Source organism: Lottia gigantea (genome assembly GCF_000327385.1).
Source record: "Lottia gigantea unplaced genomic scaffold LOTGIsca_18, whole genome shotgun sequence".
NCBI classification, from domain to species: domain Eukaryota; kingdom Metazoa; phylum Mollusca; class Gastropoda; family Lottiidae; genus Lottia; species Lottia gigantea.
Window position 1 is genome coordinate 257,344 of NW_008708301.1, and position 26,270 is coordinate 283,613.

General features: G+C 32.9%; 3 protein-coding genes across 3 annotated transcripts; 1 reads left to right on the forward strand and 2 right to left on the reverse strand.

Annotated features, from left to right (window-relative positions):
* Positions 1-3,376: 3,376 nt before the first annotated feature.
* Positions 3,377-11,441, reverse strand: LOTGIDRAFT_158667 (hypothetical protein; the record flags this gene model as incomplete). The annotated part of the gene is made up of 6 exons (XM_009052115.1): positions 3,377-3,438; positions 6,581-6,675; positions 9,347-9,407; positions 9,753-9,827; positions 10,210-10,284; positions 11,393-11,441. The coding sequence occupies 6 exons, from the start codon at positions 11,439-11,441 to the stop codon at positions 3,377-3,379; spliced, it is 417 nt and encodes a 138-aa protein (XP_009050363.1).
* Positions 11,442-14,743: 3,302 nt separating this feature from the next.
* On the forward strand, positions 14,744-17,754 carry LOTGIDRAFT_231140 (hypothetical protein). Its single transcript, XM_009052116.1, has 8 exons — positions 14,744-14,834; positions 14,993-15,074; positions 15,578-15,675; positions 15,939-16,079; positions 16,278-16,393; positions 16,577-16,635; positions 17,002-17,153; positions 17,555-17,754. The coding sequence occupies exons 1-8, from the start codon at positions 14,773-14,775 to the stop codon at positions 17,670-17,672; spliced, it is 828 nt and encodes a 275-aa protein (XP_009050364.1). The 5' UTR covers positions 14,744-14,772; the 3' UTR covers positions 17,673-17,754.
* A 3,194-nt stretch (positions 17,755-20,948) lies between these two features.
* On the reverse strand, positions 20,949-26,270 carry LOTGIDRAFT_114237 (hypothetical protein; the record flags this gene model as incomplete). The annotated part of the gene is made up of 8 exons (XM_009052117.1): positions 20,949-21,083; positions 21,340-21,453; positions 21,658-21,752; positions 23,690-23,797; positions 24,042-24,150; positions 24,597-24,707; positions 25,465-25,527; positions 26,118-26,270. 8 exons carry the CDS (start codon positions 26,268-26,270, stop codon positions 20,949-20,951), a joined length of 888 nt encoding a protein of 295 aa, XP_009050365.1.

Genomic DNA, 26,270 nt, shown 5'->3' on the forward strand with positions numbered 1-26,270 from the left:
TAACAATACCCTGGTAGTGCAAGTGGCACAGTAACATACGCTGGCAGTATCAATGGCCTGGCCCAGTAACAATACCCTAGTAGTACCAATGGCCCAGTAACACTAACTAATATCCGAAAAGTATGCTTGAATGCGACTTGCATATTATCTGTCTTCATGAGCACACATGTGCTTCATGACAGAAAACACTACAATATTAAGATAAATTAACAAAAATTACCTAAAAAAAGCTTGAATCAACAAATTTTCAATTCTACATCCAAAGACATTGTTTTGTTATGTTGCTGACATGAGTAGAAGTGAAGAAGAAGTGAACCCAGCGAAATCTACAATCACAATGAACATACAAAACACGTGTTGAGAGCTCGCAGCTTATATATACTGACCCAGAAGCTGTGAATATCAGCCTTTATTTAAGTTTTAGAAAATCTTAAATATCAATGAACAAAATTCATCATTAACAACATTCAGGTATTCCCAGAGGCCCAAAAACAAAACTGTGATGTAACTAGTGGTCCAGTAGCAACACTTTGATATAACGAGTAACAATACTCTTGCACTACCAGTGGTCAAGGAACAATAGCCTACACTGGTATAATCAGTGCCACAGTAACAATAACCTGATGTAACTATTGGCACAGTAACAGTACTCTTGAACTACAACAGTGACTCAGTAGTAATCACCTGGTATAACCATTGCTCTGACAGTAACATTAACCCGATGTCTTTGACACAATAACAATACCCTGGTAGTACCAGTGGCCCAGTAACAATACCTTGGTATTATCAGCGGCCCAGTAAAAATACCTTGATATAACTATTAACTATTAACTTGATATCTCAACCGGCTCATCTCGACCTTATGCCGGGATTGAACTCAGGACCTTCAGGTTAGACAATGGGCGTCTAACTCACTGAGCCACCGCGGCTCTCTGGTATTCATCGTGACACAGTAACATTATCCTGATATAACCTAATGCCCAGCAAGATTAACCTGGTGCTAACAGTTATACAGTATTTATGCAAATAGTCGGGTACCACAATTAACCTAGTTACATTGGATGGCACAGTAACAATATTCACTACCCAGTAATATTATAAATGAACTATCCAAGTTCACAACTACGCTGCGGATGCCACTATTGGAACTTCTCATTGGATATGTTGTATACATCTATTTCACACACTCACAACAAATCTTGGAATTCAACAAGACATCTTACTGTTTGCCGTTTTATTTTCCAGAGTTGATGATTCAAAGCTCCTATGGGCATTGCTTTATTGAATTACATAAATGGTATATGTTGAAGGTCATCTGTTAAATGTTCATATACATTATGTTTCATCTATATTAGTCTGGAATGAAGAGAAGTAATAATAACCAGAATCTGTCTAGAAACTTGATTAGAACTACTTAAATATTGTAACACCTAAACACCTGCCATTCAATTTTCTCTGAACTGATGTCGTTTGAACTAAAAACTGAACTGTGACTAATATTGTTATGTTATAGGATACCCGGTATTTTTATATGCTATTTCCTTTATTCTTTATCTTGCATGCTATTTACTTATTTTATTTTAAAAGAACGGTGTTCAAAGTAAGCAGTGCAGGCATGCAGATAATGACCAGGCTGAACTTTCTACACATTCAACTAGCATACAGATGCGGGTCGAATCGTCTCAGCATACACGTTCACGGCAAATCGACCGGATATGAAATCTGAATTATTTCTAACTTGAATATTGTTAAATTAAAATAACTTAAAAATTTTCATGACAAATACACATAAGAATTCTTTCAATTTTGCAAACACCTATATGTCTAACTCTCTTAGTCTTTGTAGTGTGGCCCATATAAGACATAATTTTTTTTTTTATGGAAGCTGAAACTTACCAAGTTCAACATTTGATATTTCGAATGAGGACTAGTGTGAGATAGTATGGCATGAATTTCAAAAAGTTTTTATGACGGCTAAACCTCGCAAATTGTCCGAAAACTTTGGGTATTATTCTACATAGGCCATATATAAATCGATTTGTGTATGTCTTTAATGGGCCTCCGTACAAAAAGTGAGGGTGACAGCAACTTAGTGATTTGATATTTCGACTAGTATGAGATAGTATAGTATGGATTTCAAAATGTTCCTATGATGGCTAAGACTCGCAAATTGTCTGTAAACTCTGGGTAATATTCTCATATAGGTTATATATATGTCGATTGGTGTATGTCTTTAATGGTCTTCCGTACAAAAAATAAGGGAGACAGCAACTTGGCGCTTCGATATTTCGAATGAGGACTAGCGTGAGATAGTATGATATGAACTGCAATAAGTTCCTATGATGGCTAAGACTCGTAAATTGTCAGTAAACTCTGAGTATTATTCTACATAGGCCATACATAAATCGATTTGTGTATGTCTTTAATGGGCCTCCGTACAAAAAGTATGGGAGACAGCAACTTGGTGATTTGATATTTAGAATGAGGACTAGTGTTAAATAGTATGGTGAGAAAAAAGACTTTGCATTTATTTACAACGTTTGTGGCAAACCTGTCATCATAGGCAATTCTTTGAATAAAAATATTGTCATCTATTGCAATTGTTTTTACCACAAAATCAGCATATTGAGTATGTGTAGCATGTATCTGGATTTGTACTTGAGCATAATACTGATGATTCTTGTCGAGACTGACATGTCCATTATTTGAATATTTCAAATAAGACTGATCTGAGGCTGCAATTTGTTTAATAGTGTCATTTTTAAATTTTTCTGGATTTTTAACCTCCAAACAACCCAATCCACAACAATCACAATTAATCATACTGTCTGGTGTGGCTGCTAACCCCAAGGATTTTCCATGCAAATATGAAACCCTGTGCTTTGAACCTTTAAATTTTGGTGTTTATTCTTAATATTTTTTTCATATTCTGTAATTGCTGGTAATTCCCTTTCTCTGCCCCACTTTCATTTATTTTTCTGTAACACTCATGTGCTACTGATGCAGTGATGCCTATTTCAGTCAAAATCTGATAATGTTTTTTCCTTGCGGTAGCAGAATGCTCTGGGTTCAAATGTCAATCGAGACTTTTTTCCACAAGTTTGAAAATCTTCTTGAGTAGAATCAAATCTACCTGTAACCTTTTTCACAACAAGATTTCTTACAAAGTCAGCTTGTTAAACCCTTTTACCTTGAATATGTGGTTTGCTTGGGATGGTACATGCTTTGTTGCATCCCGGCTCTATTTGCCTAACAATAAAGTGCAACAAGGCCATGCAATGTTTCCAATACCCTCGTAGACCTGCTGGACAATTGCAGTAAGCTCTTTCCACTTTTCCCCGTTCTCTTCAACTCCAGTAACATGTCCAGATAAGTATTAACTTTCTCCTTCTTTTGTTGATTTTGATCCTTTCGTCGGGACATTATGGATCTCAGCACCTATAAAATTAATTCAGTTTATACATAAACATATATAATACATCTTAGAGTAGTTTATTGAGGAAACAAATCACAAACTTGCATGAGTGTAAACTAGACACACCTGCTTTGTTCTTTATTTATATGTTTGCACACAAGACAAGCCAAGAGGCGGGACCTATTTATGCGAGGTGAACCAATCTACCGAAGTGATTGATTGCTTAATACCCCAGTCCCCAATCATGTTAATCAGGTAAGCAAAACACTGTCAATTACTGTAGGCATTTTGTAACTCACATGAGTACTCTTTGGAGCAACACACGTTTTGTTAATTGCCAGTTCATACATTTTGTTTTAACTTAAACATAAATAATTGTGAAGTCTATTCTACTTGACTAGAATGAACAGAATCATGATACAAACATAATAATCAAATAATAATACTGGATACAAGTCAGAAGGAACAGTAGTGGAACCATTTTACCTTAAAATAATAATAAAATCTATCTGTTTAAGGTTGTGAAATTAGGCTCAGTCTCCAGAGTCTGATATCAGTAGGCCTACTACAGTAATAAATACTTACACAGTTTTATATAATCTTCTACATCTGAGACTGATGTATTCGGAAAATTTATTGTCAGTATTCATCTGGGCTCAGCCCGGTTCGAGCCTGGCCTGGCAAAAAGTTCCGACAACAACAAGTTTTTTTCCCACAATCTTATGATAATGTCAACACAACGCGGTTCAATGTGGTCCAGAGAAGAAACCGAGGAGTTAATTGCTGTTTGGGGCAAGCTCAATTAGAAGGTGCAAGACACAATCACAAAATCTTTAAACAGATAAATTCTACTTTGCAAGAAAAGCATTTGGACTATGGGCGGCGCCATTTTGTTACAATGAATGTACCTCCAGTGACTGGAGAGTTCGTTCTCCAACGGGCTCGGCCCACTTCGACGCCTCAAGTGTAAACGGCATGTATCAAGTGGGTCGAGCCTGGCACATGCGAAAGGGGTCCGGCCCGGTAGTAATTTAAATGGGGCTATATAGACAAGTGTGACCCTTGTGTCAGTGTTGTCTGTACCAATAAGAAAAGAAAGTTGTATCAACCATGGTTAATAAAGCAAAAACTGCTGTGTAGACAGGGCTGTATTAATACAGCTTCCAGGAGTAGTATATTTCACATGTTCTATTCTGTACAGCAAGCTGTATCCAACATTTATATCTGACGAATGGGAGTACAAGTTTAAATCTTAAAAGGTTATTCTCAATTTTGGCGAGAATTTATGTAAACAAATTGGGAGTGATTCATGCAAGTTTATATACTTTGTAAACTGACAAGGAATATATTAGAAATATATTACAAGTTGTATACAACCTGTTTTACTGTGTAGATGGGCCTTAGACGTCTGTGGCTCTAACTCTCCTTAGAATGTGATCTAGTGCTCAATTATATTTCACTGCTTGGCAATCATGCCACATTAAGGCATGTATCATAACACAAGGGCAACAGTATGCTATCGCAAAACTATGTAATAGACAAATTGTAACATTTTATCTTCAAAGGTTTAACATTCAAAAAGATGTCTGTTGTTCCTGCAATTCCACTAAAACTGTGTTTGATGACTACTATGTATAATTTTGAAAAATGAAGTACGGTACATATTTGGCCTGATTAGCATGCTTGGAATTCATTACAAAATAGTTTGAGGTTGTTTCCTGGTCATTTTTTTCAGCTTGGCTAGTTTCCTTGTCGTTTCATGTTTTCTTTGGTCGTTTGGTCAACTCAAGTTTTAGAAAGTAAGAAAGTTCTATACAGAATCATAGCATACAGATAATTTGTCTGTTTCCATTTAAGGCAAGATTTTATCAATTTACAACTTTACAAGCTTTGCAATAGCAACAACTCCCCACCTCTAAACACTCGAAATTTGTAAATGATACTGCTAAATAGATGAATATTTCAATCCTTTTGCCAAAATAACTTATCACCACTGCTCTCTCTGTCTATAGCTTTTAAATAACTAGTAGAAATGATAGAGTAACCACCTTGACTAAATTGGGCATAAAATTATTACAAAAATATACCACAAAACAGTCAAATTGGTCGTGAATGTATCCAACCTGCATAGAATAGGACTCTGCTTACAATCTAAAATCTTTTAACCAGTTGAACCACGCCTTTTGAAATTAATGCAGTTTAAAAGAACTGGTGAAGATCATCCAAAAACATAAACCATATTGAAAGAGGATAATCAGAACCTTCCCAAAACACAGTTTGAACTCAGCCTGTGATTTTACTACTTTAAAAACTGCTGACAACGTTGTAAATAAAGCATGAACCACAATGACGAAATTGGGCAGGAAGTATAAATAACCTGCCACAAAATAGTCAAAGCGGTCTTTGCTCCACGATCTCTCATCCATTGGACCATTACACTGATTGTCTGGTACCTATAGAAACCGTGCAAAGACCATATTGGGACAAACATTTGTATCAAATTGTGGCCAATCAAAAAAGATAAGTGAACGTGTTGAAAAATACCTAGTAGGCTACTTGAAATAGCAAAAAGCTCAATTAGACCATCAATTTCAGATACAAATGTCATCACAATATCAATCCTGAAAGAAAATGAAACTGATAAAAGTAGTTAAAAGAAAATTAGAGATAGTGGCCTGATAAACACAGATGAAATAAACTTACAACCATACACAGGACCTAAATTTCTTTACTTTGTTTACAATTTACAAAAAGGCATTACTTTGTTTCTCCTATAAAGTACAAAAAAATGTAATTATAATGAGTCATTTCTAAAGATATACATGGTACTCCATAAAATGCCAGACAATGTGACATACTTCAAGCAAGAGTGGCCATGTCGGTCTATTTCAAATTATGTCCAACAAACATGGTACCCCATGGTACATGGTGTAGCTGTGCAACAAATGTGCCTATGATTAGCAAGATATGGCATTTCTACAGATGCAGCATATATATCCTACAGATGTTGTCCCGAATTCAGCAACCGTGTCATGTTTTCATCAAATTTGAACCCTCTCACGGTATAGACAAAATGAATAATGTCAGATATATTCCATTTCTAATATTTGCCGTAGGACACATGACACCACCTTCGAGGATCATGCAGCAAAGTGGTCCCCTCACCTACTGCATGATCACTTCCAGAGTGCCACACTGACCGACCATCCAATTTAGCAAATGGCAATCCCAATTTATCCCTACTGTGAAAGGGAGATTTCCTGAAATTAACACTTATGTGAAAAATTCAACAACTGTGGTTTATGCAAAACAAAAGTGACCATCCATCAAAAGCCAATCAGGCATGGCTGTGTTGAAAAATGTGTCATACTCCCAGAGAGAGTTGTCCAAAAATATGGTACCCCATCGAATGTAGCTGTGCAACAAATGTGCCTATGATTAGCAAGATATGGCATTTCTACAGATGCAGCATATATATCCTACAGATGTTGTCCCGAATTCAGCAACCGTGTCATGTTTTCATCAAATTTGAACCCTCTCAAGGTATAGACAAAATGAATAATGTCAGATATATTCCATTTCTAATATTTGCCGTAGGACACATGACACCACCTTCGAGGATCATGCAGCAAAGTGGTCCCCTCACCTACTGCATGATCACTTCCAGAGTGCCACACTGACCGACCATCCAATTTAGCAAATGGCAATACCCAATTTATCCCTACTGTGAAAGGGAGATTTCCTGAAATTAACACTTATGTGAAAGATAGCTTGCCAGGCAAGGTAATATATGCCCACTGGCAGCTTTGATTTTGAATAAAAATATCTAGCAGTACAGTAACAATCACCAGTATGAAATATTAAATCTTAAGTCATACACTTCTTTTGAACTCTTTAGGGCGATACTGAATAATATTGATCAATTTTTAGCTCGTGAAAACTCTAGAAGGCAAATATTCAATCTTCAGCGCGGGACTGAATAATGAAACCAAGATTCGTCAAAATACAGTAAGGATCATGCCTCTTAGTGTTTAAGAGCTAAATTTGAACGTGTTTTCAAGAGCAAGGGCAATAACTCATACTAAATATTTTTCAATTCTTCTGATTTTTAATAGGGTTCATCCTTGGGTGATAACGAACATTCACATCAAGTTTCATCAAAATCTCTCAACAATTGTGCCTTCTAGTGTGATTACGAGCCGAAAATTGAACGCGTTTTCAAGAACAAGAGCAATAACTTACTAATAAATACTAAATATTTTTCGATTCTTCTGATTTTAAATAGGGTTCATCCTTGGGTGATTATGAACACTCATGCCAAGTTTTGTTAAAATCCATCAAGAATTGTTTCTTCTAGAGTGTTTACGAGCTAAAAATTGAACGCGTTTTTAAGCACAAGGGCAATAACTTATACTAAATATTTTTCGATTCTTCTGATTTTCAATAGGGTTCATCCTTGGGTGATTACGAACAATCATACCAAGTTTTGTCAAAATCCGTCAAGAATTGTGTCTTGTAGAGTATTTATGAGCAATTGTGGACGGACGGACCGATGGACGGACGGACATGGGTGAAATCAATAAAGCCAATCAAGCATGGCTGTGTCGAAAAATGTGTCATACTCTCAGAAAGAGTGGCCCTGTCCTTCTATTTCCACTTATGTACAACAAACATGGTACCCTATTGAATGTAGCTGTGCGACAAATGTGCCTATGATTAGCAAAATATGGCATTTCTACAGATGCAGCATATGGGGTGGCTCTCTGTGACAAATTTGGATATGATCTTCAAAAGCGGCATTCCTACAGATGTGGTTTATACCCAGCAAAAGGTTCAACATCCAACAGATGCAATTCAGTATGACAAATGTGCTAGACAGCAAGCCAGCAAACATTGCTTTTGACAACAACAATCTTGGCTTGTGTGTCAAAATATGGATATTTCTGGCAAGATATGTCCAAATTTTCATTATATCAAGGGTGATTGCCAATCTGTGTCAAATCCTTCCAAAATCTAACTTGTCATGGATATTGTTGATTTAAACGAACAGATAAAATTCTGACATAAACTGTTACCTCTATCTTGTTTACAAGCCAACAAATTTTGATACATTTTTACCAAGTCGACGGCAATAACTCAAAAACAATCATCGAAATATCATCAAATTCCAACTTGTCCAAGATCTCATCAATATACCTGATCACACCAAATTTCATTCAAATCATACAAAAACTGTAGTCTATATTACGTTCACAAACGAATTTGATGCATTTTTCCTAAGTCAAGTTTAATAACACAAAAACCAATCATCTAAAGATCGTCCTATTTCAACTTGTCCAAGATCTTATCAATATACATGATCACATTTCATTCAAATCAGATTAAAACCGTAGTCTCTATTGTGTTCACAAACAAATTTTGACAAGTGTTTCCTAGGTCAAAACGGTTCATTGAAAAATCGTCAAATTCTAACTTAACCGAAACCTCATCAATATAAATGATCACACCAAATCTCCTGCTACATTACCTGCTACATGGGATGATGCACGAGAATAACATATAACTTACATAACTTTTAAAGCTCTGCCGGTGTTTTCTGGTTGCTCTAACTAGGCCATGAATTGATCTACCTACAATAATAAGTGAAAATGAGTGATTTTGAGGCAATATCATACATACAAATGACTCTTGAGACTCAAGAAGAGTCAGACAAGAGTAGTGAAATTTTAAATATTTTAAGATTAAGTTGTCTAAATATTTGTTAAACCAGCTGATAGAGATCAATGTCAACTATTCCTATCACTATTCAGAATAAAGAGCTCAGCTCTACAAAATTAGTGTTTACAAGTAAAAATATTGGTGTTACTGTCAGTGAGTCTGTTCCAAATGGAATATTTTACAAAAATATCAGCTTAATTAAGAGAAACTCACCAATTATCAAGATATTGAAACACATGTTGTATTTCAATATAAAACTGACAACATTCAATATCTGAAATAGAAAATGAATGTAAAATTTACTAAATTAAAAAAGAAAATAAAGGGATATTTCGCTAACAAACAATTATAGAACTGCATCCCTTTCAGTATGTATATAGATATAATTAGAAATGGGGTTTTAAGTCGTGCTTTTCTGTACCTGATTAGATTAACGAAGACAGTATGCAGTGTACAATGTGGGCATTTTTTTTTTACGATTGAAGCATTAGCTTTCTCATTGTTAATTTCCTCAATAAGCAAGCACAAGGGACATTCCTTAAGGTGGCACCAATATAGAAAGGGTCAATTATCAATCTTGGAGGGCAAGGTAGTTTGTTGACTGATAAAGAAGACTCACCATTTAACAGCTCGCTGGAACATAACTTGATATCTATAGACCAACAAGTTTCTAACTGATGATAAGATTTCATACCTGTAATAAATCATTTATTCAAATTAAATAGCAAAAACAGAGATGTTTCCTATCATTTTATGCAAGTGACTCCACTTAGCATACATGATCTGACAAATTTGTTATTCATGTCCTGTTCTGGGCCATTTAGTATTCAACCCACTAATACACAGTAGGTATTGTATGTATCAAATATTGTGTACCATCTAAGATTTCCTTGCTATATGTCAGGAATTGCAGGGTATCTATTGTTTTAAATGGACTAGTAGATGAAGTGTCTTACCATTTTTAAAAGTACTTTGGATTGGTTATCATAAAGTATGACAACTCTGTATGGTCATTCATTCTAAACACAATCACCAAATATAGATGAAGTTTGTTAAATCAGGGTTAGTGGATTCACCTGCAAAAAAACAACTTAACATTAACATCTGCATTTGAATCATGTCAAAAGTTTTTTTTTCACTTGCACCAGACTCTGAAATATAACAATATAGAGACTACATCCCTTCAGTAACAGAAAGTTTCCTCACAAAAAATCACAAGATTCCCCCTTGCTTAAACCTAGGCCTAACAGTTGGAATACCTGATAAATAAATCAAGTAGTTTTCAGAAAAACCAGAAAGTTAATTATAAAAAAACTCACCATAAATAAAAAAAAAGATCGATTTGTCAAAAGCGATTTAAAACTTTTCATACTAGTAACTTCTCTGAACTGCTGTCACTGTAAAAGAATAATAATTTTTAGAATACAAACAACATTGTGTTGTGAATTGTTTCAAAAAGTAAAATTTTACTCTAAGTATTAAAGGGCTGTCACACTTTTCTCATAAACCACAAGACAAAAGCTTGCATAGATATGACCTAATAACCATCCCCATCTCCTAATTCGAAACCTGTCTACCCTCATCCCTATCTTAATGTCACTAAACTAACAACCAAAGGACACCATCCCTTTAATACCCCCACCCCTAATTCTAAACCTGTCTACCCTCATCTCTACCTTAATTTCTTATTAACTAACAATTATAGGACACCATACGTTAATACCCCTAATTGTAAACCTGTCTATCCTCACCACTACCTTAATACCATATTCTAAAACAACAAATACAGGCCACCCTGTCTTTAATACCTCCACCTCCTAATCCTTAACCAGACTACCCTCATCTCTGAAGGGTACAAATTACTTTTTTTTTTATTTGCTTAAGTCTTTTGCTCTATGGGCCTAAATTGCACAGCAGTTTAAAATTTTGTATAGAACTTTTTAACGTATGAAGTACGGTATGTAAAGGTTCTGAAGTGCATCATTAAACTAAATGATTCTTGAATTGTAATTTAAATACCAGAGCAAAAACATAAATACAAACAGAATTTGGCCATAATGATACTCCTGATATCTTCCAGGTTATTTCTGAAGTCATGAAATAACTTATATTTGTCATATTTATTCTCGTGATATCGAGTCTAAATTTTCAAGGTCACGCGCGTAAGAATCTGGATCGAGAAGTCCAAACTAACCGATAATATTTAAACCTCGAGTATTATACCCCAATCAAGTACCAAGAGTACACTTAAGCTCTCACCTGAAAAATTTCCCTCCATTGAACAATGCATGGCGTTCACGATTATCATTTTTCATAAATAATTTAAAGAGGTTGTTAAGTGATTTATATGTGTATCGGGCACATTAATAGCATCCAATCAAAGGGACTTACGTAACATAATACTGATATGTAATATATAGGGTCTTCGCTATGGTGACGTCATCAAAAACAGAGTTTTAGTGGGATTGCAGGAGTCATATAGGCTATACGTCTGAATGAAAATTGGAATGTTGCAATTTGATGCTATCAGTGTCCCTCCCTTATACACATAAAAGATTTAGAAAAACTCTTAACAATCTCTTTAACAAAACGTTTGATAGAACTAAATGAAATGAGCTATTCAAGGTATGCATGCTTCAGGTTAACTTCGTTTTTTTTGGGGGCAATTCCACTGAAGTAAAACTGTGCGTTTGATAACGCCAACTTCACAAAGAATTTAGATATTATTAGCAGATTCGGCAATAGTCTAGTTTTAGTGGAATCGGAAAAAATATAACAGAGATCTGACTGAAAATTGGAATGGTACAAATCGATGCTATCGGTGTCCCTATTTCTTGAAAACCAGTTTATATTCCTTACAAGTTCCCAATCAAAATTTGAATGAAGAAAATGGCTTACCTTCTTGTGAATAATTGTCCAATATTTGTCACTCCTTCCAAAAGTGTCATCGTTGAATCCATTATTTTATAGAAAAATCACAAAATAATCCAAAACCATCCAGAATAATACAGATAGTATCCACGAATATTAGTCAAAGATTTAGCACTGAATATATGGAAATAATTCAAAACCATCCAGAATCCAATACAGAATTTATCATAAGTCATAAGTCACGACTGATAAGACCGAAGTCCCGCTAAGAGATGCGCACCTTTGGATATGCAAACGATGATTTTACGTTAAACTCCTCCCACATTTTGACTGACAATTTGAATTTCAGCCAATCAGCAGCCACAATTCTGCATCCACGTGCTCTACGTGTCAACTCTTCCCGCCAAAAAATTGTTTTGAGTTTCTGTTGGTTTTAAACTGTCACTTTCTCGTCAATTTGGTGAAAGCTGATAAATTATTAAAGGAAAAGATCCACCAATATTTCAGAGTGGCTGGTTGAAAGAATTTTGAACAGTGGCACTGAACTTAAAAATCCTTTGTAAAGTCTAAAACCTGTTCAAAAATCTTTGGATCAACGAATAAAGTATATTTCGTTAAGTTACAGAGGGAAAAAATTGCCAAATTTACATGTCTGTGAAGTAAATTACACGGAAAGGGGTCTTTAATTCAAGATAGAACAAATAATATGATTGCTAGATTCGCGCCAAATATTACCCCGAAATTTAAAGGGATATAGCGTTACTGTTACAATAAAATTCACCATTATTCAAGTTTTAGGCCTAAATCAGGCTACCCTCAAAGAAGATAATTAGAAAATTTACTGAAAAGCTTTGACTTTGTGACTACATAAATGTGGCAATAAATTCTGGGACGAAAAAGTGCAAAAGATACAAAATAAATATGATTGCAATAGAAAAGATTAAACCACAGTAAATTTAAAGATAGTGGATCAAATATGGCCATATTAGGTATACGGTTGGTGAAACGAGATCCTCATAGTTAGATCATTTAGGCCTGCCTACATACAAAATCGTACGAAAATTGAAAATTGCGAAAAGTGAAAGAGCTATACCAATTTCAACATAGGCGTACGGGCCCATGACCTATTTGGGGGTTGGAAGGGGGGGGGGGGTGTAGTTTGCACGGAATTTTACTCTACGGACGAGACGAGTGGTACAACACATTTATAATATATGTTTATTAGTGTAAAGTTATGTTAGTGGAATGGTACATGATAACACTGCAAAATCAGTTGATGTGATTTATATATTAGTGGTTACTGACAAATAACCCATCATGCCCATGGAATTGAGAGCAATATTAGAAGTTATATAGATTTCCCCCTGTCATCAATTTCCCCCTATTGATGGTGATAATAAACTAGTTAATTAAATCATATCATTTGATTATCAAAATTAGTAAAATGACCATACACGAAATACAAAATTGTTTCGAATTATTCATTCGTCGTCATTCCCAAATTTGTGCACGGCCTTTGCCAGAATTGAGTTTCGTTTTATGCCTTTCTGACCCAATTCGGACATAGTATAAATTTCAATAGGTTTCTATGACGGCTAAGCCTCGCAAATTGTCCGTAAACTCTGAGAAATATTCTGATATAGGTCATTTATATGTCGTTATATAGTGTATGTCTTTAATGGGCCTCCGTACAAAAAGTAAGGGAGACAGCAACTTTGTGATTCGATATTTCGAATGAGGACTAGTGTGAGATAGAATGGTATGAATTGCAATAAGTTCCTATGTCGGCTAAGACTCGCAAATTGCCCATAAACTCTGAGTATTATTCTTCATAGGCCATATATGTCGATTGGTGCATGTCTTTAATGTGCCTCCGTACAAAAAGCAAGGGAGACAACAACTTGGTGATTTGATATTTCGAATAAGGTGAGATAGTATGGTATGAATTTCAAAAGGTTTCTATGTCGACTAAGCCTCGCAAATTGACTGTAAACTTTGAGTAATATTCTCATATAGGTTAGTTATATGTCGATTGGTGTATGTCTTTAATGGGCCTCCGTACAAAAATTAGGGGAGACAGCAACTTGGTGATTTGATATTTCGAATGAGGACTAGTGTGAGATAGTGTGGTATGAATTTCAGAAAGTTTCTTTGACGGCTAAGCCTCGCAAATTGCCCGTAAACTCTGAGTAATATACTCATATAGGCCATATATATGTCGATTAGTGTATGTCTTCAATAGGCCTCCGTACAAAAAGTAAGGGAGACAGCAATTTGGTGATTTGATATTTCGAAAAATGACAAGTTAGTGTGAGATAGTATGGTATGAATTTCAAAAAGTTCCTATGACGGCTAAGCCTTTTAATTTGCTGTTTAACTTTGGTAATTTTCAGTACAAAGACTAAGAGAGTTAGACATATATCGGTGTTTGCGAAATTGAAAGAATTATGTGTATTTGTCATAAAATTTTAACAACATTTAAGTTAGAAATAATTCAGATTCAGATTTCATATCGGGTTCGACCAGAATCTGTACTATGCTAGTGGAATGTTTTTGATAAGTTCAGCCCGGTCAGATAATGATACATGCATATGATCTTCTTGCACACGACCATCAACAGAAAAGAAGGGGCAGTCGATAGAGTTATATAGTCAAACCTAACCATTATTACAACAAAAAATTGTGTGGATAGCCATTATAAAAGCCGCCTAATAAACGTACGAAAATACAGTGCACATAGCAATATCACCGGAAGCTGATGAACTAACATGGCGTCAACAATTGCTGTAGAATTACCCCGCAGTGGATTTTCTTTTGAAAACTGTAAAAGGTAAGGATACATTTCATTGGCATTAACCAATACTGTTTGAGAAACATATAATTTCAATGCGTGACCATTATGTATTAATTACAAAGTTAATTTCTGCTCTTAAACGCCATGTGATTGGACGATTTTCATATGACTCGACGTTTTTGATCATGTTTCAGGAATTTGATATTGGAAAATCAAGGCTTCACAGCTCCAAAGGCTTATAAGACTGGTACAACCATCGCTGGTGTAATATTTAAGGTTAGTTTTTTATTTTGTTTTTTAGCTGTGGCATGAGCATATTTATCATCCACACACATATCTTTTTGTTTTTTACGGTAAGGAACTGTTCCAAACTGTAACAATAACCCAAACAAGGACCCTAAAGTAAAAACGGTGCAGCTCTAAAGGTAGTCTGTATGTATCCATGTGCAGAGTGGGGATGAAATGCTCTCCCGACATTGCATTTGGACTAGATTTGAAGTGATTGAACTTTATAGTCAAATAATACTGTGTATTTGACTATTATTCATCTTGATCTAAAGATGTCAGAACATCTTACTGTCAGAACATCGTACTGAAGGAAACAAAATCAAAAGGCTATTGAAATTTTGTGTGAGTAGTCCAAATATTGGAATGATCTCTTAGTGTGGATGTCTTGCATTTGTCTGGTTGTCAGCATAAGGAAAGGATTTCAATGTAAATCGTGTCAGTTGTGTTTTTCATTTACCTTGATTCTTGATGATATTTTATTATTCGTTCAGGATGGAGTTATATTGGGTGCAGATACAAGGGCTACAGAAGACACAGTTGTAGCAGATAAAAATTGTGAAAAGATTCACTACATTTCTTCAAACATTTAGTAAGCTTCATTTAATACATTAACTGTGTTCAAATTGCAGTATTGTTTTAAGAAAAAGTAGCTCTTTGTCAAATATAAAAAAATGTTGTTAAATTTTCTCTTTGCTGTTTACAATATATTGTGAATCTTTTAAAGTTGATTCAAGAGTTAAAAAAACATTTAAGAAATTTCACATACTATGTACCAACTACAAGGTATCTGTCATGTGTCATTATACATTGTTTTTTTTTCCTGATTATTTACACTGTTTTTATTTTTGATAGCTGTTGTGGTGCAGGTACAGCAGCTGATACGGAAATGACTACGCAGATGATATCTAGTAAATTAGAACTACATCGATTGGAAACTGGTAGAAAACCAAGAGTTTGTACAGCTAATAGACTATTAAAACAAATGTTATACAGGTTAGATCTCTTGACATGTAGAATGAATATGCCATTATGAATCCCTTTCATTTTTGTGCATTTTGGAGTTTGTTCTTAAAAATTTTGAATAATACATGTTGAGAACACCAGTGGGTGAATTGAAAAATCCTATTGGACAATATTTTAACAATGGAGTTTAATACATGTATATATATTATTTTTGTCTTTGTTATTCAGATATCATGGTTATATTAGCGCTGCTTTAGTACTAGGTGGTGTAGACTCGACTGGGCCACATTTATATAGTGTTTGGCCTCATGGTTCTACAGATAAATTGCCTTATGTTACTATGGGTATGTTTTTAGCATTTAGGTTTATTGAAATTAATTTGAATTTATTGTGACCATGCCATTTCATATTTCACTGTTATTTTTGCACACTTTTGATGTTGCCTTCTGAAATTTTAACTTCTATTTTTATCATTTCTTATTGTCACCCCGAATAGAATACATTATCATTACCTGTAATATTTTTAGGTTCTGGATCTTTAGCTGCAATGGCTGTATTTGAAGATAGATTTAAACCTGACATGGAAGTAAGTTCAATTATTTAAGTTTGCACTCCAGTATAATATGAATATCTAAAATAATGTATTTATTAGGGATATTAATGTATACAATAATTTCAATGTGAATTGAAACGTTGCTAAACTAAAGGAAAAAGAATATTCATAATAGTGCTTATTTTCTAATATTTCGTCTACTTCTAAATGTCATTTAAGGAATAGAAAATATACAATTTTCATATTTCGAACTATTAAAACAGAACGTAGAAAACGTGTTGTTGTTACTCAGAGTCATACTTAAATAGATAGGATTTCAGAACCATTATTAAAGATTAAAATGAAATGATTATCTCACTTCTCAGGTTCAACCAAGCAATATGTGTCTTATATTTTTAGCAAGAAGATGCTATGAAATTAGTACAAGAAGCTATAAGAGCTGGTATATTTAATGATCTAGGATCAGGTAGTAATGTAGATCTATGTATTATTACAAAAGATAAAACTGACTACAGACGAACATATCAAGAAGCCAATCTAAAGGGTGTAAGGTAAAGTGATACATTTTTTCTCATAAATTCCATTGATGGTTATTTAATCTAATGACTCTAACATGTATGAATTCATTATCATTTTGATTTAATCATCCTCCCCTACCATAAAGAGAGATAAATCTTCTGCAGCCCAATACACATTTACTAAAGTATACAAAACAGTTAATTTCAGTTAACTATGTAGACTTTCTGAAATAAATGCCAAGGAAGTTTTGAGTTGCTATTTGTTTGTTTTAATGGTTATGGATGGGTTCGGATTTGGGAAATTGATGCCCAGAAAGAGCCCTTTGTATATAATGTCTTATACTTTGCTCCTATTTTGTTTTGTCTTTCATTTGATTGAAATTTATTCCCCTTTTTGCCTGATTGTTTTATATAACCAATATTGTGTTTTGTAGACAAGGATCGTACACATATAAACGAGGTACATCAGCTGTATTAAAAACAGAAGTCAAGAAGATTGAACTTGAAGTTTTAGAAACTGAAGTGAGACCACAAGCTATGGATACAGATTAACTTAACTGTAATTCCATTTGTTATGTTATGTAATTCTCATCTTATATTGTACCATTTCAATTAAAACTTCATTTGTAATTTACGCTTGCTGCATTATTTCTGTAACTGTACCATTGCTTTTGGTGAAAAATTAATATTTGCTGTAATATACCTCATTATGAGTAAGACTTTCAACATGACAAGAATTTGAAGAGAACTTCATCATGCAATGAGGGAAATTTTACCAGGACAGATGCATTAACCTATCTGTTGTTCAAATGTGAAAATCTGTATAATGGATTTTGCTCCTCTCTATTTGCTAGGAGCTCACACTACACTCTGATATGCATGCTGCGAGTTCCCAAATTCTCTACCAAAAAATTTTCAAAATGTGGAATTAAGATCTGAGGCACAAGTCTGGATCCTATTGCTAAAACCAGCATTACTATAAAATTGCATGCTTCATATCATTTGTCCTACTGAATGAATAGTCATTTCATCCTTGTCAGTAGCTCGAACCATAAATCAGAATTAAAGATAGGTTTAGAAACAGTCCATTTTCGCATTGATATTATTTGACAATAAAAATCAAGTCAATCTTCAACAATAATATACTTTATTTACAGTGTAAAATTAACAACTAGATAAAAACACACACTATACAATATAACGGTTTGAGTTAGATATATTATTTTATAATAACAATACTATTACTGGTATTCTAATATCTTCTACAACAATTACTAGCTTATATTTTATACTTTCATTTTCGAGATTTTCTCTTTTTCATCACATCAAGCTCCCCCTTTCTAGAAAAAAATCTTTTGATAAATATGGAACTTTACTGTGTGAAATATCACATTTTCGACAATAATTCTGATCCTAAAATATTTGAAGAAACGATGTGATTGAAGTAAAATCAGCATATTATTTGTTTATGAATAATTCTGGCAACCTCAGCATATTGGACGGAATAGAATAGCTGAACAATATTTTCTGGTGTATATGCGGTAAACAATAAAAAGAATATTACATCTAATTACAAAAAATACAAGCCACTAAATACAAATTATTCTTAGCATATATTAAATAATTATTCTTGTTGAAGTATGTTTACTTGGGAAATATATATTTTCTGCAGTCTGTTACTTCTTAATATTGGCATTATTTCAATTTCAAAAAAAAGGATTTAGACTTTCAAATTGATTTTTTAGTAACATCTCTTAAGAAGAATTAAAAACTATTTCTTAAAAGAGTGGTCCTGATTGTGATCCAACATCACAGAATATAAATTTACATCTTAACTCATCTACTAACAATACAATCTAGAAGATTTCAACTTATAAATAATGCTGTAATAATAAGAAATCAAATGATATAAATATACTAAGGGAGAAATAGTAAAATAATACATCACTCAATTAAGACTTAAAATCTTTTAGAAAACCAATAGAGACATGCACAACTAAAGAATTTCCAGAAAATATATTTGATTGCTTTAAAAATCCATATATTTCCATATACAATAACAAAATGTTATATCTGAGCTTGTCGAAATAATCCTGCAGACAGGCAAACAAATACTACTTCAGTAGGGGTTCAGACTGAAATATGTCAGTTGTCTGATCGCACAGTACAAAACTCAGGGTTACAAGCTGTTTCAGAATATAGTGCATTAACAGTACTCAAAGATACTTTTAAAAAAGCCTATCAATAGTTTTAAATAGGCAATAAAAACTATGAATTGACATTATTTAATAGGTAAAGGTGAAAAGCTTCTAGAACTAAACATCAATATATTTGATACATATGACTTTGCCTTATATTACAGTTTGGTTTGAGGAAAAATTCAAGGATTCCTGTAGAGCACAAAGATTCAGTAGTGGAAACATAGAAACAGGCTTTTAACTATAAAGAATTAGACTTCTATTATATTTATATGATTCAAAAATTCATAAAAAAATATAAGAAACAAATATCAAAATGAGAGGGACGGATCAATAAAATACATCTATAAAATTCATTCTAAATTACACAATTAAACATATATAATTAATAAATAAGCATACATATATAGATAAACTTGGTTGCACCCTGAATATCAAAATGTTGAAGAAAAGCTCTTATTCATTATGAAATACAGAACACAGAGTGAAGACCAATTATAACTACCTACAGCAGTAAACAAAGGTGACAAACAAGAGTCTATAATGAAAATGCTACATAAATATCACTTCGCTATGTGGAATCTTCAAAAAGGATACATACTGTGACAGCCCAGACCATAGAGATATGTGGTACTCTAAAGTTCGATGATTGTAGCCAATCCTCATCATTGCTTTAAATAAATAAACTGAATTACACTTTGAATATCAATTGACAGCAAGGAATTCATTTCTTGACCAAGTTGACAATGATCATACTTTAAAGACATTTGTTATGACAATACAAACCAATCTTCTTTCCTTAAAGCATACTTTAAGCAGAATCTCAAGTTATATTTCTGGGATTGTATTCCTTGTACAGTTACTTACACATGAAATGTTATAAATGGAATGGATATCCTGCCAAATTCCTGATATAAACAGAAAAAGGAAATTTGACCAGAGAATGGAATGTACAATATTATCACACTATTACATTATGCAGTAGAACCTTTTTTATCTGCATGTTTCCGTTACTGATAAAATCATGAGATTTAACGAATGTATATATATATATAAATAATAATTGGACATTATCAAACTTCATCATTTATTCAAAATCTCAAAGAAATAACAGTTTATCACTTATATTTTTGAATAATTCTCAAAATAGTTTGGACCAGCCAAAATAATATTTGGGAAACTTAATCACGATATCTCAAACAATTCATCCTACATACATCAAAAGTTTCTAAACTTTAAATCTATAAATAAAAGACAACAATTGACATTTAAAATAACACATTATTACTTATATGAAATATTGAATGATGGTTAATTAATTATGTAGAAACTTGGTTCCCAGCCACGAATACTAGTACACCCCTTTCCCCACTGCATGGGGAGGTTTCAACGTATCTTAAAATATTTTCGGTATAACAATCTATAACAATTACTAATGTTGGAGGGTACCAGGGATGTCTAAATATAGAAAAGGGGTACCGAGAATCCAAAAGGATGGGAACCCAGGCTTTAAATCATAATAACAAGAGCATTACAATCCATACAATCTAAAACTATGGCCATACATGTAGTGCAAGGGAATGTGTTATATTAATAATGGTGTGTTCTGTCTCTTCTAGAATATAATAATTTATTGTGGTGGTACAGGGGATGGGTTCTCTAATTGAAAATGTTGATACATCTTCTTAGCCTCTCCATAAACATATTCTATACTAGGTCTTTCATCTGGATTAGGATTAATACACTTTCTTACTAGTTCACGTAACTGAAACAAATGCAAAATTTTAATTAGAAAATCATATTCATTGAAGGTCTCGAGAAATGGTTATTAATAAAATTGTATTTATTCTCTACACAATTTGGCTCTAGGTTAATTCAAATTTGCAATCTTTAGCAATAACCAGTATGGTAAAAAAAAAATGGTAAAAAAAAAATAGCACAAGAGAGATCTTTAGATTTGAACCCAAATATCAAGACTGTCAAGAATGGAACAAATTAAAACCTCTATGAAGTCTACTTACATTTTCAGAATAGATATCTGCTGGTAATGGTGGATAATCACATTGTTCTATTTTCTTACATAATGAATATAGATTCATTTTATCACCATAGAATGGAGACTGTAGAGCAGCCATCTATAATAATAAGCAGTGTAAGAAAGGACATTAAGAAGATAACTTGATGAAAATCACTAATTAAATTGATACATGAATATAACTCAGGGAATGTTATACTAATGACCTTTTTCATGTCACAAATTAGAATATTGCTGACATCAGAACTCTCTGGGTTGGCTTCTTTTTAGTTGGTCCTAAAGGTAGGAAAGAAATTGTCCTTACCTCATATAATAAACAACCTAATGACCATATATCAGATTTAAAATTATAGCCATTTTCATGTATTCTCTCTGGTGACATATAATATGGTGTACCAACTGAAACAATAAATATAGTCATCATTTACTGTTACTTACATTGAACAAAACAAAATACAACAAAGACAAACTAACTTATAAAATATAACTTTTTTCACAACAAAAATATACTAGAGCCACATGTGGCACAGAGTGGGACTTTGCAAACGTGCAAATTTGCTAAATGGAATGTGAATAAAATGTTGCCACAGTAGGCAACTTAAATAATGAGAAAGCAATGCTGTAACCGTATGCAACGTCATTTTTTGAAAACATTAAAAATTCTATTAAGAAAAACAAAATTTCACCCGGATGTGCCACGCTCACGTCAAAGTTTTTGTTGTGACTTTATCAAAATTAATAATAATAATAATGCCTAAATTTTCAAGTCTTTACATCCATTGGTTAACCAGATATACAATCATATATGTCAACAAAGGTCAAAATCTAAAATTAAAAATTTTGAAATTCTAAAACCCGTTCCCTTTACACTATACAGCCGAAACATCTGAGATTTTGATATAATTGGGCTAAAGTAATGAGGTAAGTGTGTGCAAAAGGATTTTCCAAAAAATTGTACTGTATATATATTTTTTCCAGACAACAAAATGTAAACAAAATGAAAATTTAACCCAGATGTGCCACGCCCTCGTCAATTTTTTTTTTGATGGATACATTTACATGGGGTATGATTAATTATGGTCCAAATCTAAAGCCTCCGAACTTTAAAGATCATGAAATGTGCATTTATTAATGTCAATATATTCAAAAAATCGGGTAAAGGTTTCCAAGATTGCAAAATTTAAAAATTTAAAATTTTGCATTACAATACATTGTGATATATCGTTGGAAAGAGCTCATAAAGCCCATTCAGAATATGCAAAAATGAACTCTCTAAGTTAATTAGGTCACCTGTAGGGGCAGGGCAGTACAAAGTTGGGAATTTGGCTATTTTCGGACAGCTATAAAACCGGAAGTAAATGTCGGAGGTCAAATTTCAAAGTATGATCTGATAGCCAAGGTCAGGTCATCAAAGGTCAAGGTCACAAGATACAAGCCTTCAAAAATTGAAAAAAATTCGACCGGAAGTTGCAAAAAAGCAAAAGTCAAATTCAAAAATCCATTCGCAACATTTTTGTCTCCATCGACTAAAGTATACACCAACATAAAAATTTGACCAATCCCATTCTCCCCCGAAGCCCTATTTTGAATTTTATGAAAAAGTATCAAATCAAGATGGCGGCCGAAGTATTTTTTTTGGACTAAATTTTATTTTAAAATCGGCCATAGAATTACGATTAATAACGATATACATAATTTCGTTGAAATATTTCAATCACACCGGATGTTATTCAACCGGAAGTGAAAATCGATTTTCCACTTTAACCGGAAGTGACGCAAAATTTTTGAATACGTCAAATGGTTTACATTAGTAACATGCATCTTTTATCAAAATTTCAGGTTAATCCGAAAAAACTGAAAAATGGTCTAAAAATTTCGAAAATCGGCCAAAAAATGTATGCTACGAATTTTCGAAATTTGAAATTTTTTTAACTCATATCACATTGGAATTTAGTCACAGATTCCAAAAATGAAAACCCGAGCAAAATCGGCCCAAAAATGTGGCTTCCAGGGTCAAAAAACCCGTTTTTGCTCAGGTTGCAATGTGCAATTTTCCTTTTTCGAAAAATGTTCCAATTTATATTTAAAAAGTAGGTCGCCATGATAGAACATATTTCAGAAATGTTGCAGCTAGCATCGAAAAAAAAAAAAAAGAATTGACATTTCAATAACAAACTTTGCTTTCAGCAAAGTCCCACAATAAAACCTATAGGCATTTTTTTTCAGGGTATTATTACTCTATACACCCATTTAAACAATGTTTTACTTTTAATGCAAAATGTCATAAATATAAGACATCACAACAGAAATTAAATAAGTGTAAAGCTAATTCTTACCTAAGGAATGTGCCGCTGTAGTTTTAGAACTAAAGAATCTCCCAAGACCTAAATCACCTAGTTTAACTACACCTTGTGCTGTTATAAATACATTAGCTGGCTTAATATCTGAAAGATCAAATTCATATCATTAGCTATGATGAATTTTGAGAATGAAAACTAATGCATCGCAGACTATATAATAGTGATGCAGAGTGATATCAGGTGTTCCATGGAACTCCATGGAAATAAAAGTTTATTACAATGTTGATAAAACATATCTGCCTTAATACTATTGCCAAAATTTTCTTAATTATACATCAACTAATGGTCTCTACTAGAACTGTCTAAATCACATCTCAATTTTACTTACCTCTATGCATGATACGTTTTGAATGCATGTGATGAAGAGCCATACAAATCTGTACAAAATACTTCCATACTGTTTTCTCTGGTATTAATCTACCTTGTTTCTTGAAGTGCTGAAAATAAAAGAAATATATCTACCATGACCAAAAAGAAAATTTGAGATCAATCTGGATAGAATGATTTACAGCTAAATGCTTTTTATGACATGGATAAAATCTACCTAAATCCTAAATGGAACTAAATGATATTTAAAATGATTTTGTACACACTATTGTTTATGATTTTGTACACACTATTGTTTATGATTTTGTACACACTATTGTTTATGATTTTGTACACACTATTGTTTATGATTTTGTACACACTATTGTTTATGATTTTGTACACACTATTGTTTATGATTTTGTACACACTATTGTTTATGATTTTGTACACACTATTGCACATGCTAATTCAATAACCATCCGAATGGATATAGTGACTAAATTTTTTATTTGATTTTTATATTGATAAATTGCTCAATTAGCTACTCTTTCTGTTTAAAGCTACAATTACTTACTTTGATCATTCTAGATAAATCTCCAGCATCAGCTAATTCTAAAACAATATTCAACTCATTGTTCTCAATAAATGATGCTAAATACTTTATTACATTATCATGGTTTAATTGCTGAAACAAACAGGAAACAAACTTCTTTAAGTTACATTTTTACATTTAAACCATATTATATTATTAATAAAGCAAGTAAAGAAAAATAACATGGAATTTGAAATGAATGTATACAAAATCAATCTACAGTCTAACTATATCTAACTTTAGTCTAGGCCAAAACAGATCAGAGTCATTGCACAATACTGAGAATAGCAAGGCATTGATCTCCTAAAGAATTTATAACACATTGATTGAACAATTTTCATTTATTGACAAAAACTACAGAATGAAAAAAGAGCTTAAAGGGATACTATGTCTAAGCATGAACATAAAATTAAAGAATTTTAAACTTGGCCAATAAGAGCCAGTAGATATACCTGGTGTCATAAATAACATAACAGGATCCTTATATAATCTGATAGATCCAAAAAACTTAGTAATTATCCATAAATATGCAATTAACTATTGAAAAACGCTTAATATTAAGATTAAGCGTTTTTCAATAATTACTTCGTTTTATGAATTTTCCAATTTTACAGGGATTTTGTTGTAACTTTATGACACCAGGTAAGTTCACTGATGAATATATACTCATATTGACCATTCTTGAGAACTTAAATTTTATGTTCATTCTAAGACGTAGTATCACTTTAATCAGTAGCCAGATATTCAAATCTATTATTTATTGACAACTTGGTTATATTTAACACTGTGTAAACAAGTCTGCATTTAATTGCACTGGATAACAGCATTGTCAATAGAGAAATAGTTATACCTTTAATAAATCAATTTCTTTTATACAATCTTGTCTAGCTTTAGCATCCATCATCTCAAATATCTAGAATAGATCATATTTACAATCATCACCAGTTATAATTAGTTCTTCCTTTTTGGATTTGGATTTTGGATCTAACTACACTTACACAGAATAAAAAACATTTGGTCAATTTGATTAAAATGCCCATTTAGATGTTTTTTATGATGAACTCTGTTTACCATCTATAATCTTGTGAAAGAATCACAGAATACATAATCATGGTAATTAATATTATATAAGTGTGTTTGATTGATGAGCATGAATTACAGCAATTCTTAATATTCTGGATGAACATTTCAATATAATTCAAAGAAATATCAGATCTTGAATGGCGAGTGTAGTATTTAATCCAATCCCAAAGAAAAAACAGACCAGTATTATAATCAGATTGATATTTACTGAAAGCTCAGATTATATGATTATTTAGACAGGATTATACAGATACAGATGACAGGCTATTGTTTCAGGTCCCTGTTTAATAGAAAATAATAGCAGAGAAAGCAGATTGAATGGAGACAATTATTGATAATCCACTTTAATGTGATATCATTAACTTCATAATTATACACTAATTTATATTTCAACATCATTTTCAAGATAAAAATATTTACCTGAACTTTTTTCAAAGCAACAATTTCTTGATCTACTTTACATTTAGCTCTATATACTTCTGAAAACTGGCCTTTACCAATCTTTTTATCAATTTCAAAATTAACTAAAGCAGCATAATAATTATCAGGATCTACACTCGGCTCAAAATCCAT